Genomic DNA, 17,714 nt, shown 5'->3' on the forward strand with positions numbered 1-17,714 from the left:
AAATTAATTTTGAAACTGTTTGGTTTTAATAATTCTAATTTATTTCTCCATGGAAATAGTTTTACGTTACATGTTTAAAGTCGATAACCTAATTTTGCGTATGTACAATGTAAAACTAATAAGAGGCAAACTACTACGGCATACATATACTTATTCGTGTAATAATGATCCTTGATCACTTCATAAAAATGAAATTTGTAGCTCCCTCGGACATCTACGCAGATTCTTCAAATGGCCCTACTTGCGATGAACTTGAGGAATTTTCCTGCACCTAACTAACTGAATGGGTTTTATCATTTTCATCAGTAAGAGATATTTCCTTTTCAGCAGTATCATCATCGTTGGAACTACCCAACTTGCCAACTTTTAACGTTGACTCTTCTACCGTACTGTCAGTAACTGCGTCTGCGAATTCAGCTGTTGAACTCGACAAATCGTCAAACAACATTTCATGCGACGTGCTCTTCGTTGCTTCTACCACCTCCTCATCTTCTTTAAGAGAACTGCTACTAGACAACTCATCCAACGGAATGTCATCCTTAGTTGGCGTCGCTCGACTTGCTTCGATTGGGTCGTCTATAGCTTTTGTTGCTGTTTGTCGGTTGGATTCTCCTGAAGTTTTCCCCTCTACAGAATTCTCTTTCAAATCGGTGTTATCGACTACTTTTACCTCATTTCTAACTACTTCACTGCCTTTTGAAACTTGTTCCACCTCATCTGTGTCTCCCTTTCCCTTATCTATGACTTCCGTCGATTGCGAATGTTGTTCTTCAGTATTGCTATCGTTTTGTACAGTGTTATCTACTACGGGAATTGGCTCAGCTATAGAATCATTTGAAACTTCAGATAAATCTTTTTCTTTAGTTTCAGTTTCCTCCTCGGGTGAATCTATCGGTTCTAGGCAAAGCATAGGATCGTCATCGACCATAGGATCTGGCAACTCGTTCGCACTCGGAGAATCCTGTTGCACTTCTTGCTGGTCGGAATTCTCCACATCTTCCTCAACTTTCTTTCCTTCCTCTATATCGGACTCAACATCGGACTTTTTCGTCGAAAAATTTTCTGTGGCATCCAACAGTTGTTTGCCGTCTTCTTGTGTCATAACGTTAGAAATTGGCTCAGATTCATTTGATTTTACACTCTTCTCACTGGCATTTGAAGCCCCTGTATCATGTTCTCTTTCCCCGTCGCTCTTTTGTGCTATCTGTTCATCGATTTCATTGACCCTAGTTTCAACTTTTTCTGAATTGCTTCCCTTTTCCTCATCTACTACCGACTTCTCGATTTCTTTTGCGACCTCTATCTGATTCGAATCATTTTGCTCAACCGAATTCATCGCTTCCATCGGTTCCGTTGCGTTTGGCTCATCAGAAACTGTTTCATCTATCATTTCTTTTCGTATACAACTTTCATGAATGTCTTTGGTCGTAGAATCTGTCTTTCCACCTTCAGGTGTGGTTTCCATCTCTGTGTCCTCATGCAACCCTTTTGGGGCCTCTTTCAGTTCATGTTGTTCAACAGAATGCGCCACTTCCATCGGTTCTGATGTTTCTTGCTCAACCGAGGTGACTGATGCATCTTTCTCAACAGACGAAACTACTGATTCTTTTTCAACGGAAGTGTTCTCATGCATCGTTTGTTGTTCCAAGGAATCTTCATTGGACACTTTGCTCGCTGCATCTTTGTTTTCGCCCTCAGAAATTGCATCGGGTGTTATGTCCTCATTCGACACAGAGACATCCATTGCTACAGGGACTTCCTCTTTTTGTTCTGAATCCATCTCTTCTGTCTGTTCTGTTGCTGTTTTCTCATCAGAGGCGATCGAAGCTTCTTTCTCAAGGGTAGCGATTGCTGCTTCTTTCTCAACGGAGGCGATTTCTTCAATCGTTTCTTGATTCAAACAACTTTCATTCGTGCCTTTGATAGTTGAATCTTCGGTTTTTGCCTCAGAATCGGTATTCGACTCGGTTTTATCATCCGATGCCTCCATCTTCTCTGGAACATCCTCGTTTCGTTTCGATTCGTTTTCGTTTTCCTCTGCAGAAACAACGTTATCCACCCGTTCTGTTGCTTCTTCCTCAACAGAAGTGATTCCACCCCGTGTTTCTTTTTCCAAACAACTTTCATTCGATTGTTTGATGGTTGAACCGGTAGCTTCTTGTTCCGATGTTGGTTTCGGCACTGTTTCCTCATTCGATGATACTGACACTTCCATTGCTTCTGGAGCTTCATGCTGCTTAGGTCCAGCTTTGTTTTCCGCAACCGAACTGGTCACGTCCATTGACTCCTTTGGTTCTTTTTCAACAGAGACGACTGATTGCTCTTCTTTATCAACGACGAGTCCATCGGTCGTTTCGGTTTCCATCCAATTTTCATTCGTTTCTACGAGTGTTGGATTTGTCTTTTCTCCCTCTGTCGTTGGTTTCTTAGAGGATCCGTCAACTGAAACTTCTGTACAAGTTTTATCGGTAACACTTGAGCTTTCTTCCGTAGATTTTGAGGCCTCCACAGTTACATCACCCATGGATGAGTCTCCATCAATTTGCGACTGATCGTCCACTGTTTCGATACAAAGTAGTTCGGAAACATCCTTTTCCGAAATCTCAACAAGCTCCGTCTGGTTCTTAGCAGGATTTAAAGCATCACGCAACACATCCGGCATTTCAAGCGAGGTAGCAATGTCAGCATCTGCAGATTGTTTCTCGTTCAAAGTTGGATCTGCGAATATGGAAAGTTGAATACCATTACTGAAATGAACAATAAGGGTGTTAACAATAAGGGGGTACTATTTTTCTATGGTTCGTAAAGTTTATTGGGTGAACAAAGTAGTTGGTAACGCAATCATAAATGTTTGAAAAAGTAATACTTACCTTTCGAAGTTCCATCGTCCTCAAGAGCTTCGGTAGTTTCAACCATACTTTCGGTTTCATCCATTTCAATAAGTTCGACCACATCATCAGGATTAAAACAAGTGCTCGCTCCAGTGCTTTCTTCGATTTCTTTGCGGTTTTCAGCTGTGACATTGGCACTCTCGTTCTCCTTTCCAGTGCCTTCCTGCGTTGTATTGCTTTGAGCTTGTCCCGGTGCACCGGACTCAGTAGATTCTGCGTTGCTACCAGTTGATCGAACCTCTTTTGCAGTCGTCTGCAGGCTCTCCGAGGATGATGATGAGTCAAGCTGCCATGAAACGTTGATATCCCCAAAAGCATACGAAATTGTTTTTTCTACAGTTGTCGTATTTTCTGCAATGGGCTGTTTCTCCGCAATCGGTTGCGCCTTAGTCGGACGGTTAACTGTTTCGCGAGGAAGATTACTCTTACTAGCCGCACTGGGAGCTTTCTTCACAGCTGGCTTTCCGTCACCGACACTTGTTTCTTCATCGGAATCCAACTGAATAACTGTAGTATTCTGCTCGATGATCTCACAATCGTCATCGTCCTCGCTGTCCTCAGGGTTGCGATTGCTGCTTGCACCCTTCGTCATATAGTCCGTTTCCTTGGTAAAACCCATCTTTTTCACATCCGCCATGCAGCGATCTTGCAACTCCTGGAAGCGTCCTATGCCGTACTTCAACAGATACGCCACGTGGATAAATAGTTCCTTCATGTCGCGCAAATTACGAATATTTTTGAAAGAATTCGATTGCGTCAGGGAATGAATTTTAACAATGATATGATTGCAAGATTCCACACTGCCTAGTAGCTTCTCCTCGAAATCTTTCCGGGCTGCCCCTAGCGGAGAATTAGCGTGCGGTCCAGCAACTAATCCTCGCAGCATTTGCAGTACTGGCAGCTGCACCATGGGACTCGACGAAGGAGGCGTTGCTGGTTGGTTCCCAGGACGAGATGCCGCATTCGCTGCCAGTGCTACTGTAACTGGACGTGGCTGTAGCGGTGGTAGAATCCTTTGGTATGGTTGCGGGCGCTGCCCCTGAGCTCGAGCTCGAGAGCGCTTAGCATTCCGTTGCGCTGGCTGCTGTAGCTGTAGCTGTTGCTGTTGCTGCTGTTGCTGTTGCTGTTGCTGTTGCTGTTGCTGTTGCTGTTGCTGTTGCTGCTGTTGTTGTTGCTGCTGTTGCTGCTGTTGTTGTTGCTGCTGTTGCTGCTGTTGCTGCTGTTGCTGCTGTTGCTGCTGTTGCTGCTGTTGCTGCTGTAGCTGCTGTTGCTGTTGTAACTGCTGGTAATGCTGTTGCTGTTGTAACTGGTGCTGCGTGTGCTGCTGGAACTGCTGCTGGTACTGTTGCTGCTGTTGCTGCTGCTGCTGCTGCTGTTGCGGCGTTAGTTGATGTACCTGCTGTTGGGGTATATAGGTGAGCGGTTGCTGAGGTAACATCATTGCATTTGGGGGTTGTTGTGGAAAGAGCGGAGCAAAAACTGGGGCCATCGTTGGCCTGACCATATTTGCCTGTGGCATCTGAGAGCTGGGCACCATGTTTGTACGATTTGGCGGAAGTTGCACGGTACGTGAGACTGGATGTTGCTGTAGCAATGGTGCCACTGTCTCAGATGCTGCGTAATTGGTTGATAAATCTGGCACCGGTATGGTTACACCTACCGTTGACGCTGGAGTGTCTGACGTTTGACGGCGCACTTGTATCAATTTCCCATTTGGAAGACGATAGGTGCCTTGCTGCGCTGCCGAATGTAGATCCACGCGGAACCCGTTAATCGTATGATATACAGTCTGAGTATTCAACTGCTTGTTAGAAGCAGTCGAAGTCAGTCGAACCAATTGGGATTGCGCATCCGCAACGGATTTGGCTTGCTGGAATGATTGGGGAGATGATGCTGTATCTGCCGATGCTAGACGAACGGTCACCGATCGTCCCATTGAGTTGTGTAAGATCGCTCTAGGCTTCGCAGCCGAAGAGCTAGTGGACACTGGGATGTTTGGCAGTGTTTCGACGAGCGATGGGCCAGAACCTGAGGGGGTAATGAAGTTGCCGGGCATATTATATACCGAACCTACCGCTAAAACACCAGAATTAGCCGTTTGACTAGCCGCGACTGATGCTCTGGCTTCCTCCATCTGAGTAAACATGCTCATTATATCTGGCGTGCATACTACTTCGTTATCTCCTGTCTTGGATTTTTTCGGTGGAGGTGTCTGGAGCTGATGCTCTTCGTCCGACGTCCGTGGCTGCTTTTGCTTAAGCTTCTTCTGTTGCTTTGATCCTGACGACCCCGATGGTTTTGCCGATGAATTAGACATCGAAGAAGAGGCGGATGGTTTTTCCAACCCTAAAAGCGATGGCGACAAAGGTGGTATAAGCACCATTGGTTTTAGCAATTTATCCTTCTTACTGGTACCATCTGCGCTCCGTCCGCCGCTATTTTCATTCCGAATGTGAGCAAGAGGCACGTTATCCGCATCGTCCTCAGCTCGTTTGGACTGCTTTTTACTACCTGACTGATTTGCTGCTTTCGAACGGCTTGATTTACTGGGACAGCATGTTGTGAGATCCTGCTTCAACAGAGCATGAACAGCCGTCGGTGAGAGATGGTGTTGTGATTTTACGTCCCTAAAATCATTCGCCAAATATCGATAAGAATGCAGTGGACAGTGCGAAACAGAATCATGCGACACTTACTTTTTTTGCTTTTCGATGAAATTCATTAGTGCCCAGTGCTGGGCACGAAGGTGCCACATTATCTTTGGAGCACATCCAAAGCAGTCCCAGTTTTCATTGCGCGCTATGTCCTGCACGCAGTTCTTGGACAGGTTTTTTAAGATACAGCTCTTGCAAAACACATACGGACACTTTGAACAACAATACACCTCACCGCCTTGGCCACACCAGCGACAGTACAGTTCGCTGCCATCTTCACCCTTATCAAACTCGCCACTATTGTAGAAAGCATGGCAAGAACGACAGTGGGTCACGCGCAGTACCGGATGCATCCGGATGATGGCCTCGGAAACCGGAGCCGTTCCGATGTGGGTTTGACAAGATGTACAGTGAACTTTTGATTCAGCTATCTTACTGACATTCGGATATAAGCGCATAAAATATCGCTTCTCCGCCGGGTCAGTATCACTTTCGAACGATAGCCGAAATCCTGTAAATCACGGAAAAGAGCAATTGGATTAGATGAAATTACACTTTAGTTGATTGAGCCGGTATATTGAACAAAAGCAGGACAACGCTTATTTTGTTAGTCAAAACGGAATGGAATAGAAAAATGATAAATCTCAAATGGCATTCGTGGTCTAATGCCAAAATAAGCATTCTACTGAGACGCATTAAAAAATGTTAAAAGTAAATTCTTAACACAGTAATAAGAAAATAAACACTATATGCCATTTAGTGATAAAATTAAAATTTCAAAAATATGTTTCGAAAAAATTTGACGGTCACTGTACTGAGCAGCAAACTAAAATCTATCAGAAGTCATGCGACTCGGGTTTGGCAGCAAAACGCTGCCTGCTACGCGGGGTTACGCCGCTCACTTACCATCATCGTCGTAATATTCTTCCGTCATGCTGGATCCTCAAGTGATTCAATCGAGCTCCGAGAAAACGGTTAGAAATGTAATTCAGCTCCTTTTATTGCTTCACTACGTACACTAGCAGGTCACGATTCAAACACCGTATCTTAGAGAACGCAGAAAGGTTTGACACGATTTGCTTCACGCTTGAAAATAACAGCACAAGGCGTCGCACATACTTTACCTAAAAATGGAGGCAAATTGACAGCGTCTCCGCGGATTATTCGAGAAAAAGGTTAGATCGGCTGACATTAGCACCACTACTGGCATAGTAGGCGTTTTTAGGATGTACATACTCGTATGTGTTTGTGCTATCCGGCGTAGAAAGAGCAGTACAATCGTTCATATCAAGTGCCGGAAAAGAGATGCAAGAGCTGACGTTTACCAGTTGTCAAACTCGCAAAACTTTTGAAATGTCAGTTTTTCGTCAAATGTCAAATGCTTCTGACAGACTTCATCCGTATTTTCGAAATGGCCGTTAAACAAATTGAATGACAGATATACAATAGATGGAATATGGTTACTTTTATAAACGTTTGAAAATGGATAAACAATGAAAACAAAATGAACTTATATACTCACCAAACAAAGCTATACCTCATTGTGAATTTACGTTAACCACTTAGACTGGTGCCAGTGCTTTGTTGCACGTTATTTTACCGAACGTTAAATTTGCAAGTGTTTTTGTTATTTTTAGAAAGTTAAATGAATTTAACAGTAAGAAAGTTGTATGAACATGACTATCCCTCAAATAACTTCACAGATATGACCGGAAGCTCCACCAGCCAATACCCCGGCATCTTTTGGGCCCTGATTGATTGACTTGATCTTGTGGGATAAATGAGTATAGTTTGCGAGGATAGTAGCACATTTTAACGGTATAGTCAGCTGCTTGTACCAAAGACGTACCTACGACCAACTTTGGGACCCAAGATACTGAATTGCTGAATCGTTGTGCCACTATTGTGCCATGAGCATCCTCCAAATATTCTTAGTATTTTTTCATTTATTTTTGCACTTCGTTGAAGGAAGAAATTCTTTTTTATTTTTCGATTTGCTTTCTCACTCTGTGTTGCAGTTACAACGACACATGTTTTATTTTAGTTTATTTAATTTGAGTAAAATGAGCGTGAAATAAATAATTATGTATTAAGTAACGTTTTGAAATATTATATTTTTGTTACTTCTGTTAATTATCAACAGGGGTGCCCATGGTGCAGCGGTAGCGCGAGGAAACACCACGCCACAGGTGTGGGATCGAATCTCGAATCCGGCACCCTCCGGTATAACGAACGGCAGACCAACGATCTATAATATACCGTCGTTCGGTCACAGTAACTCTCTTAAAAAAAATTGCCACATGAAAAAATATTATTAATTAAGTAATAAAATTTAATAAAATTTATTGTAATTTTTGGCAGCACTGGATCTTTGGTTGTCAAGCAAAGGTGACGTTGGGTAGCTCACAGAAGACATTCTAAAATAAACAACAACAAAATTGCCGCCAACAAATGAGTTCCTTTTGAGTGCTGTGATGTGGTATAGTGATGAGAATAACAACTCTTTTTATAGATTTGAATCAGAGTGAATAATCATCATGATGATTCGAATCTTTAAGTCACTTTTTTTGTGATTGTGAAAACGTGTAAAATGATTTATTAACCTTCGAGGTTAATTCGAAACTGGGATTCGAATCACAACTTGGGATTCGAATCTCTATGGCGACTAGCGACTCTTTTACCAACTCGTTCATTCTTTTGGGATTCGAATCCCAGTTAAGGATTCAAATCAAAGGGAGTCACAAAAACTATCTATTAAGATTTAAATCGTTCATTCAATATTAAGATTCGAATCACTCACTCATTCTCACTCTGAGCGCACATCACTAATTTGGTAAGTACCACACTTCCCTTAATTCGCGAATCGCGATTCGATTCAGTTGCTCCGCACATTTCAACCGGGATGTACGCGTCGCGGGCGTGGTAACATAGAGTTGCAGTGTTTCGATTGTACGTCACTGCGCTTTGTCTGCAGAATTGTACAAATTAGTTGAAGGTTGGTTGAACCAATCAACTCCGGTAGTCGTTCGTGATTTGGATTGATAGCAACTGGATTATGAAGGCAATTTTATTATGGTAGAAATGCCATTAAATGTGCAGTAAATATCTGGGACCGTCTCTTTTTCGTCAAAACCGGTTTTTGCAGTGTTGGTGGACAAGCTTGTTTATGTGTGTTTATCAATCTTGCAAGAACTTGGCGATTATCTTTAATTGTGCCGTCGAAAAGATGGTTCTGAGGTGAAGTGGAGAGTTTTATAATCGCAAGAAGCAAGCTGTGATAAAACAACAAACACACCAAAGAGCAAACAGTGTCCCATTGAAGGAAGAAAGATAAACGACGCACGTGATTTAGTCTAAAAGTGATAAACAAAATGCAGTCAAAGTAACTAATGAGTCGAACGGAATTCGCAGACATGACTTCGCTGATGTTAAACATTATTCGACACTAAGCCGGTGTTTGCAGAAATGGGAAATATGTCAATAGTATGATATGTTTGCATTGCAAATATGCGATTTGTGGACAGGGAAGTCATCACTGTGCACATGGAAGTCACTGCAATATCATAAGATTCTTGAAATTTGGTTTCTCTTCCGCCTCGGTTAGTAAGTTATTTTGCATCATCAACTGCCAGCATTTGCATTTAACAAAGGACAAGTGAAACCGTATTTTTAGGTTTCTGCATGAATCATCAAGAGTACGATGCTGCACAAGAGAAAATATCGTTAAAAAGACACACATCTTTTTTGTCAAACACGCGACTAAAAAGGATGAGAGTCGATGAACAAACAACTTTCAATACTAGAGAAAAGCATGAGCGTCATTGGTTGTTTTATTGAAAATAATCACGGTGTTTTAATAATTTTTTATTTTTATTTCAAAGCAGCTGGTAAACACAATATTTCAAACGAATTTTTGATTAAGCATTTGGTAGAATCATTCAGTGTTCACCGTCACATGCTGAAATAAGTGTTGAGGGAAAAGCACCCCGCCACCGCACATTTATCGCTAACTTTTGCAGCATGAAAATACGGAAAACTTGCTGTCTCTGTAATTAAATCTGATGACTCACATCATTCTAGCTAGCATCATAGCAACCGGTTACGGTTGAACTGAAGCTGGGTAATGTTTTATGCACCGTTTGGAAAGGAACGGGAGTGTTGTACGTTCTAACTAATTCAACCGATCAGTCGCGTTCTAATTGCACTGCACTTGCCGTGGCATTTGCTAAATTGAATGTGAGAAAAGTACTGTTCAACCGTTTCAACTCGAGAAACAAACTTTTATTGGAATATGCAGTAAAAACGCAGAGAACCTGTAGGTTAGTAGCTTTGGGGGCTGAATTAATTATAGCTTGAAAATAGTAATGGATGCTGTTCTTAGTTTTTTCCACAGTATTAGAGTAGAGGATGCCAGTTTTGTGACAGACAGACAGTTTCACGACTTGTATGTGGGAAGTATAAAATCGCGTGTGAAGCCACATCAGTTCGAAACGATAAAATGTGGGGATGCTAGAGTTTGTTCGGTTTGATTGGATCACTCCGAAAACACTCCGAGGACCTTGAACTCGGTCACTTGCCGAACAGCGGCGTTTAGCGTTGACGATGACGATGATGAGGGTTTGTCCGCAACATAAGACCCACGAGGCAATGGAGTTGGGTGGAGTAAATCGTTGGGGAAATGATTACGATGTTTTTATTCTGCTCTTTTTTGATGAATGAATGTAGGGTTGTTGTGTTCAGAAGGGTCTGAACAGGGGGGAGGGGGTGTTGAAAAGGCTACGGAATTTTGTGATTAGAGACTAGAATAGCGACTGCTTGAAGATGACAGAGTAACCACGTTGGCATGGAGTCGATTATTTCCTCGCTATGCAATCACCTTGGCTCGTGTGCCACCGTTTGGCGGAGTGTTTAATACATGCTAATTTTTTATGATAACAACAATGATCATACCTCAAAAGAAGGGAAATGTAATGATTATCATTCGACTATTGAATATCGGGGTTTTGCAATTTCCACGTAGCTTGTGGTTTTCCCTGCGGAAGTACCAGTTGGAACAACCTATGTGTTACAAACATTGCCAAACACCTTTCATGATGTTTTCTACAAATCACATACGGCACATTTTTTGCACAAGTAATTGCTTTTGAAAATTGTAGCTTTCTTTTCCAATGTGCTTTCTGTTCGGGTTGGTGATGCACGTGTACCGATAGTTGAAAGCTCCCCAACATTCGGTCAAACAACTGGGGGTTTTCGCAATTAGGATAGGCCATGGAACCCTCGAGCGGCTGTTATATGTCGAAAAGGAGTCATAAGGGGTTGAACGACACGCCGCACATTACATAAGAAGAGCTACACGCACCAAACGTATTAGAATTCATTCATGGTGCCTCCTTACATAGTGGGTGCCAACTAAGAATAATCAAATGTTTTGTGTATTTTATCGTCCCCCACTATTTTAAGAAGGTAAGGTAGCAAAAATAAAAAGTTTGATACAACTCAGTCTGTATATAAAAGTTTTTGAAACAAAAGAGAAGACACGTCAACGGAAGAACGCTTACCTTTAACCCTCTTCCGGTTTGCCTTGTCATCGAATGCTGCCCGAAGGGGTTGGCCGGTACGTTCACCATAAATTTCGTTGCAATTCCTTCTACCATCTATATAGTATTCGTCCGGGGATTGTCTTCGCCCAGAATGACGTGACCAGTTGTGTCCGTTGGGTTGTAAAACGACTATGAACTGTAGAAGCAGAACAACAACGCGAAGACAACGGCGGCGACTGCTCGTGATCAGTCAAAAGTACGTCGGTCGGCGGATATTTACACAGCAACGGTCGAATTTGGTCATCGGATTCTTTGTGATATTCTTGCCCATGAATCATTTCGTTTTCGGTTGTCCAATCGGTGTGTTGCACAGCGAGCTAATACAGGCGGAAGTGTTTAAAAATATAGTTAAAATGTATTTCATTATTCTAGGTATTAGCTTTTAAATAATGTAACCTGTGGAATTCGTTTCCGAAGACTTTAGAAACACGACTCTTATCATAAATAAATGTGAATTTTAGTCAAGTGCCGGTCCGTCCAGTGTAAAATCGTGAAAATATATAATTTCCAAAGTTTTCCCGTTGGCTGATCGTGAAACTACCTCACCATGACTGTGACCTACACGGCGGAGGTGGCCACCTGTCGGGGGTTCGGCTGCTTTCTCAAGCTGCTTGTCCGGTAAGTGTCCACCTTTGGAAAAAATAATTCCGTAAGGGAGAGCTGAAAGATGGTCTTTGTATTCGAGCAGCACTATAATTGTAACAATTATCAAAAAGTAAACAGTTAGTGATGTTGAAAGCGCTTTCCTGATGGAGAGCCTCTTTGCTTGAATAACGCGTGTCATTCTCGTCGTCGTTGCTAAACACAGAGTCATACCATATTTTCATTCAAATGATCCATCATTTCAAAGTGTGAAAATTAATACCTTTCTACCATCATGACTTCTTCTTCCTTATTATTCCTAACACCCCTAGAAAACTAGCACTGTTAATAGAATACAAAATACAAGTTCCTTGTGATAGCTGATACGAATACAAGTTCCTAGCCTATTGCTCATTCCACATTGTTCGAAGAATGAAACCAGGCATTATTAATCCATCCTGACACGAATAAACGTTCGACCCCGTGATGATGCTGCACGATGCTGCACTTTACAGCATTTTAAATTAATAACATTCTCATTATCGTGTGGTGGTGGTGGTTGATGAGATAGATTAGCATATTTAAATTGGTTGTCAAATAAAAACAGTTCGTTGGAAAAGGCCAAGTGACCTCACCCATAAAATACTGTTTCATGTACCTTGCCTTGATTTTAACTCGAAGGTCTTATCGGTGTTATCAGACCCACAGTCTGTCGCGTGTCAGCTAGATGTGATTTTTGGCGATTCTAAAAATGATAACTGATTCATACGACACCCCATACACATTACTCATGCTTTGTATGGACGGTGAGCAAATATTGGATTTTATTATGAAAATTGTATGAAATGCAAGGAAGCAGATAGAAGCACGATCCGCTTCGTCTGATTAGGTCAGCTTTGTCGGCTCGTTATCGCTTCAAGGTTGAGTGGAAACTGCAAATGTTGGCACGATCAAGCTAGTTTTTGTTGCTTTTCAACGGGCGGGAGAAATCCCAACGACCTTTACGGTCACTCTTCCGCTGGGAAGTGTGCTATTACGATTGTTTTCAACGATCCGAAGACATTACTCACGACAGTCTGTGTTACATTTACAGACCAGGATTTCTGAGTAATTTTTAAAGGCCTTTAATTTGTCCTTTAACTTGGGGAATTTCGCCTTTTCCATGGAAATAAGCTGAGCAGTCATCCGAAATAGACAAGATCCACTATTTCGCAACCTTCATCCAGCTGCAGCAATGCGAACCACATCCCCTCCCAATGTGGAGATTGTATTTTTAACATGACCCGACGAAAAAACGCCACTAATTCGCTATACGACCTACGCGGCGGACGCACGAGTCTTCTAACCGCCCGGTGCCTTTATTAGCTGGCGATGGCTAAGCAAACCGGTTCCATGACCTTTCCAAGCGGCCAGAGTTAGCCTTGAAGCATGGGAAATGGTTAGACTTTGGTAGAAGGTGTTACTCACGAACGTTTTCCTCGCGTAGCTGCTAAGAATGATGCCCAGCATAAATTATGCTTAGTAACTTCCACCACCACCCGGTGGGTTGGTCATGAAGAAGGTGTATGCTACATGGCTTAGGTGTTTTTGAAGGGGTTACTAGATCAAGACTTTAGTTGCGCTGTCATTGACATGCGACCCAGCTAGACATGGCGAGTTGAGAGGGAATTGCACTACAGTGATTATTTATGATGCCTTCCTGTTGCATCTTGGAAACATATCTCTTTCAATTTATTAATACTTTTTATTTGTTTTATGTTTTTCAGATGGCGTGGAAGTATCTACAAACTAGTATGGCTCGATTTAAGTTGCTTTCTGTTGCTGTACTATACACTAAATTTAACCTATCGCTTCGCCTTGTCCCAGGAACAAATGCAGTATGTATGCAGTATCCAAACTAGCCTACAAGCACTTAAATTCCAAGCATCCGTTTCTATGCTCTCGTTTTAGGATTTTTGAAGAAATCGTCAAATACTGTGCCACTTACAGCAACTTGATTCCGCTCTCGTTCGTGCTTGGTTTCTACGTCACTATTGTCATGACCCGCTGGTGGAACCAGTACACCAGCATACCTTGGCCGGACCCGATAGCCGTTTTCGTCAGTGCCAACATTCACGGCCAGGTAAATAGAAGCGGGAGGCAGGGGTTGGCCGCAGTCGATGCGGCGCCACGCGAATATTTCTCACGCTACGCCCGACCGGGAATCAAATCGATAATACTAACATTTCCACTTCCCACCCTTCATCGTAGATGGGAGTTTTCATTCATTTCTTGAACCCGGAATGCGTTGCTTTAATCTTTTCTCCGTTCGTCCCGAGGGCTAGACGTATGAAAGAAGAATGCTCCAGGGTATCCGATTGCAGTTTGATTTCATCACAAGTCATTAGTTTTCGGTTTTGTGGTCATTGCCCCATAATGTGTTCCAATATTTACACAGCTTTGCTAGGGAGAATTGTTTGCTAATCGTCGTCACGACATAAATAATCATTTTGATAGAGATAATTACCTCCCTTTGGTTTGAGAACGATTTTTCCAAGCCTGCGAATAGAAATAATTGTCCAACTCTTGTTCGTTTCTTTTTACAGGATGAACGTGGCCGTGTGATGCGTCGTACGATTATGCGTTATGTTTGCCTCTGCCTTACGATGGTGCTGACGAACATTTCTCCGCGAGTGAAGAAGCGCTTCCCGACGATCGAGCATCTCGTGGAGGCGGGTCTGCTAAACGACAACGAACATAAAATCATGTCCCACCTGAATCAGAAGTTTCCGCGCCACTCGAAACACTGGCTTCCGATCGTTTGGGCGGCCAGTATTGTCACACGAGCCCGCAAGGAGGGCCGCTGTCGAGACGATTTCGCATCGAAAACGATCATCGATGAGCTAAACAAATTTCGCGGTCAATGCGGGCTGCTCATCTCGTACGACACTATCAGTGTACCCCTCGTGTACACACAGGTCGTAACGTTGGCCGTGTACAGCTACTTCCTTACCTCTGTCATGGGCCAACAGTGGGTTCACACCAAGGAACTGGGTGAGGGCGTCGTGAACAAAATCGACCAATACTTCCCAATCTTCACCACGCTGCAGTTCTTCTTCTACATGGGCTGGCTGAAGGTGGCCGAATCTCTGATCAACCCGTTCGGAGAGGACGATGACGACTTCGAGGTGAATTGGATGGTGGACCGGAACCTACAGGTGTCTTACCTGATCGTTGACGAGATGCATCACGAGCATCCGGAGCTGCTGAAAGATCAGTATTGGGACGAGATCTCCCCGATCGAGCTGCCGCACACGGTTGCGTCGGCCGAAATACGTGAGGAACCCCCGCAACCCTCGACGGCCGACATCGTGGTGAAAAAGCGGGAGGCGGAGGTCATACCAGTCGTGCCGACCGCAATCCGCATCGACGAAATGGTCGGTAACAAGAACCAAGCGGTTGAGTATAACTTCCCCGACAAATCCAACGACGATGAGGTTAGCAAACGAGTGCAGCGATTACTGCAAATCCGCCTTCCGTTCATTATCTCTTCTTTTCGTACACCGGTTCCTAACGAACCGTTTCTAATACTGAACTTTAAACAAAAACGGGTGGAAGCCTCTAATTCGACGGTCTCTCTGATCGGTGATGGCACCTTTGTTTATCACTTATTGTAGCTTTATGCAGGCGTTCGTTGTTTTCAACGCCCTCTCATCACTAGCTCCAGTTGCAAGTTCACTGCAGTAATGCCGGTCCAGGTTGCGCGTACAGCCAACTCTCAAAAGTGCTCCGATCGTAAGATTACACCAAACTAAATTTCGCTCGTTTTCTTGGAATCCCCGGGAAGAAAGATGCACCTAATTCGAATGCACTCGCTTACTAATCTGGAATCCATTTCTAAAAAACTGCTCATGTCACTGTATGAGATGAAGAATGGTTTGTAATAGGCTAATAAGAACTAACATTAGAACAATTATGCACCTTTGTGTTGACTATGAAAGCTGACCAACCTCGAAGTGACATGAGCATCCTGCTAATTTTTTTCCCTCCTTTCCCGCTCCCTTGCACTATAGTTAAAGATGAAACGGGTTTCATTTCGTCCTTAAATAATAGATGCAATTTCCTTTTGGCACTAACTTAACCAGCTTTAAGGTGAAGGAATGTTGCTCGTCCCTATGCTTTTTGAAATGTTGTTATAAAATTTGGTGGATTTCTAAGGATAGATTACGATATTCGACTAATTTACTTTACAAACTATTTCAGAACGCTTAGTGGACGCGTAGCTTTCCCAGCTTTTTTCTTTATTCACTGTTTTCCTATAAACCGGTTAATATTACGATGATTCTCTTCAACAGATGGATGACAATGTTAGTGGCATTCATTTTAATGCAACTGATAAGCCTATGTATCGCGGTGGAAGCTCTGCGGCAAGTTTGGGCAGCGTAGTAGGTACGATGTCTCGGGTGAACACGGTCACGTCGGCTTTGAAGCGATTTTTCAGCAAGGACGAGTCGAGTCGCCCCAACAGTGCAACACCAGATGCAGGATCCGTACCGTTTAAATTCCCTGGTTCAGCCAGTTCTACTAACCTCATGGGAAGGGTGCCGGATCGAGCGATGGGTAGTATGCGCATCACAGACCAGGTGATCGAGGAGGTGGACGAGCAGCTAACCATCACGTCGATGCAGGGTAACAACGAATCTCGGCCAACTGCGGCCAGTCTTTTTGAAAATGGTCCACCGAAACCAAGTGATCCAGTCGATGTGCCACAGTCGGCGTACAATCGCACACAGTCCTCGGTGGCCCATGGATTTCCCTCCCAGTTGACGCCCCCCGGCCCGGATAACATGATGTCTGCGTCGGCACCGGAGACGGGACGGTTCGAGCACAATTTTGTGCCCCTCAGTCCCACCGATCCTGATGTGGTTCCAAATGTAGGCTCCTCGACGGGCATTAACAGTATGGTCGATGAAACGGATCGCGTTACCACAACGTACGAAAGCGAGGAGACCGAAAAGGAGCAAATGGAGCGCAAGACACGTTTGCTGGCACGTTCGATCAGTAAACAGGCTACTTTGGGTATAATCAATACCGACATGCTGCTCGAGGAGCTTACTAGGAGCACGGGTGATCTCGATTCGGAACGGAAACCTCCGCATAGCACACCCGATGGAGCGACGTCCGATACGAACAGTAACGTCGATACAACCTTATGATTCTACGTGTCTGACGCAGAAGATAGTTTCATTGAGGTAACCGTGAAGGAAGACAGCGCAGAAAGATAGCATCTTTAGCACTGGATTGTGCATCTTCCCGTTCGTGGATGGAACTGGAATTAGAGATAATTGCATACCCTCAACATGCACACAATTCATACGAAACACAACTGCACAAAACAAATGCCAAAACGAACTGCTACGTTCGTTCACGATAAATCTCCTTCGCTCGACAGTCGTGCTATCCAACAAACACACGTTCCGCATGTTCTCTAGTTTGTAAGTTTTTTCTAAACACAACCCTCCGTGGAAGAATACTTTAGGGTAAGTTTTAAACTTTCCACTCGACTCCAGAGACATTTACAGCTGTTCAGAACAGAGACTCTACTCCCAACAGTATTTGTTTTCGCTTTTCGTCAGCCCGAGTTAATGATTTATGAGGACAAAATTACTAATGAGCAGGCCAAACATAATTTTGCACATCGCATTCTAAGCTTTTGGTATTGAGTAAAGTATAATCTGTTCGATTCATGTGAAGTTATGAATAAGAAGAGAAAATGGTGGCCTAGATAGAAAAAGAATGCGCCTTAAGTGTTAGCCTTCTCAAATGGTTTAGCTCTCGGTTGCCAGAACCAAGTGAAATGATCGTCAACGTTTATATTTATAGCTGTGTAATTTTACAGATATTCATGTCTAACGTTTAATCATGTTCTACAGCTTTTTGGGGCAAGTTAAAGTATGTTAAGTTTAATATCAATGTAAGGAGGAGAACGCTTAACAAAAGACACCTAT

The 17,714-nt window shown here is 43.3% G+C and overlaps 2 protein-coding genes across 6 annotated transcripts; one reads left to right on the forward strand and one right to left on the reverse strand.

Annotated features, from left to right (window-relative positions):
* Positions 1 to 18: 18 nt before the first annotated feature.
* LOC131272106 (putative mediator of RNA polymerase II transcription subunit 26) lies at positions 19 to 6,566 on the reverse strand. Of its 2 annotated transcripts, XM_058273736.1 has the most exons (7): positions 6,452 to 6,566; positions 5,588 to 6,056; positions 5,307 to 5,518; positions 4,966 to 5,237; positions 4,552 to 4,761; positions 2,871 to 4,290; positions 19 to 2,718 (listed from the first exon to the last, which is right to left on the reverse strand). In XM_058273736.1, the coding sequence occupies exons 1-7, from the start codon at positions 6,477 to 6,479 to the stop codon at positions 272 to 274; spliced, it is 5,058 nt and encodes a 1,685-aa protein (XP_058129719.1). In that variant the 5' UTR covers positions 6,480 to 6,566; the 3' UTR covers positions 19 to 271. The 2 variants fall into 2 exon arrangements, with proteins under 2 accessions (XP_058129719.1, XP_058129718.1); XM_058273735.1 differs by having other exon boundaries at positions 4,552 to 5,237.
* Positions 6,567 to 8,436: 1,870 nt separating this feature from the next.
* On the forward strand, positions 8,437 to 17,673 carry LOC131261449 (bestrophin-4-like). Of its 4 annotated transcripts, none has more exons than XM_058263483.1 (6): positions 8,437 to 8,540; positions 11,518 to 11,763; positions 13,494 to 13,604; positions 13,678 to 13,849; positions 14,313 to 15,203; positions 16,062 to 17,673. In XM_058263483.1, the coding sequence occupies exons 2-6, from the start codon at positions 11,693 to 11,695 to the stop codon at positions 16,920 to 16,922; spliced, it is 2,106 nt and encodes a 701-aa protein (XP_058119466.1). In that variant the 5' UTR covers positions 8,437 to 8,540; positions 11,518 to 11,692; the 3' UTR covers positions 16,923 to 17,673. The 4 variants fall into 4 exon arrangements, with proteins under 4 accessions (XP_058119466.1, XP_058119468.1, XP_058119467.1 ...); XM_058263485.1 differs by having other exon boundaries at positions 14,313 to 15,143; XM_058263484.1 differs by having other exon boundaries at positions 8,458 to 8,540; positions 11,607 to 11,763.
* The last annotated feature ends 41 nt before the right edge of the window (positions 17,674 to 17,714 follow it).

The sequence above is a fragment of the Anopheles coustani genome, chromosome 3 (assembly GCF_943734705.1).
Source record: "Anopheles coustani chromosome 3, idAnoCousDA_361_x.2, whole genome shotgun sequence".
Taxonomy (NCBI): Eukaryota; Metazoa; Arthropoda; class Insecta; order Diptera; family Culicidae; genus Anopheles; species Anopheles coustani.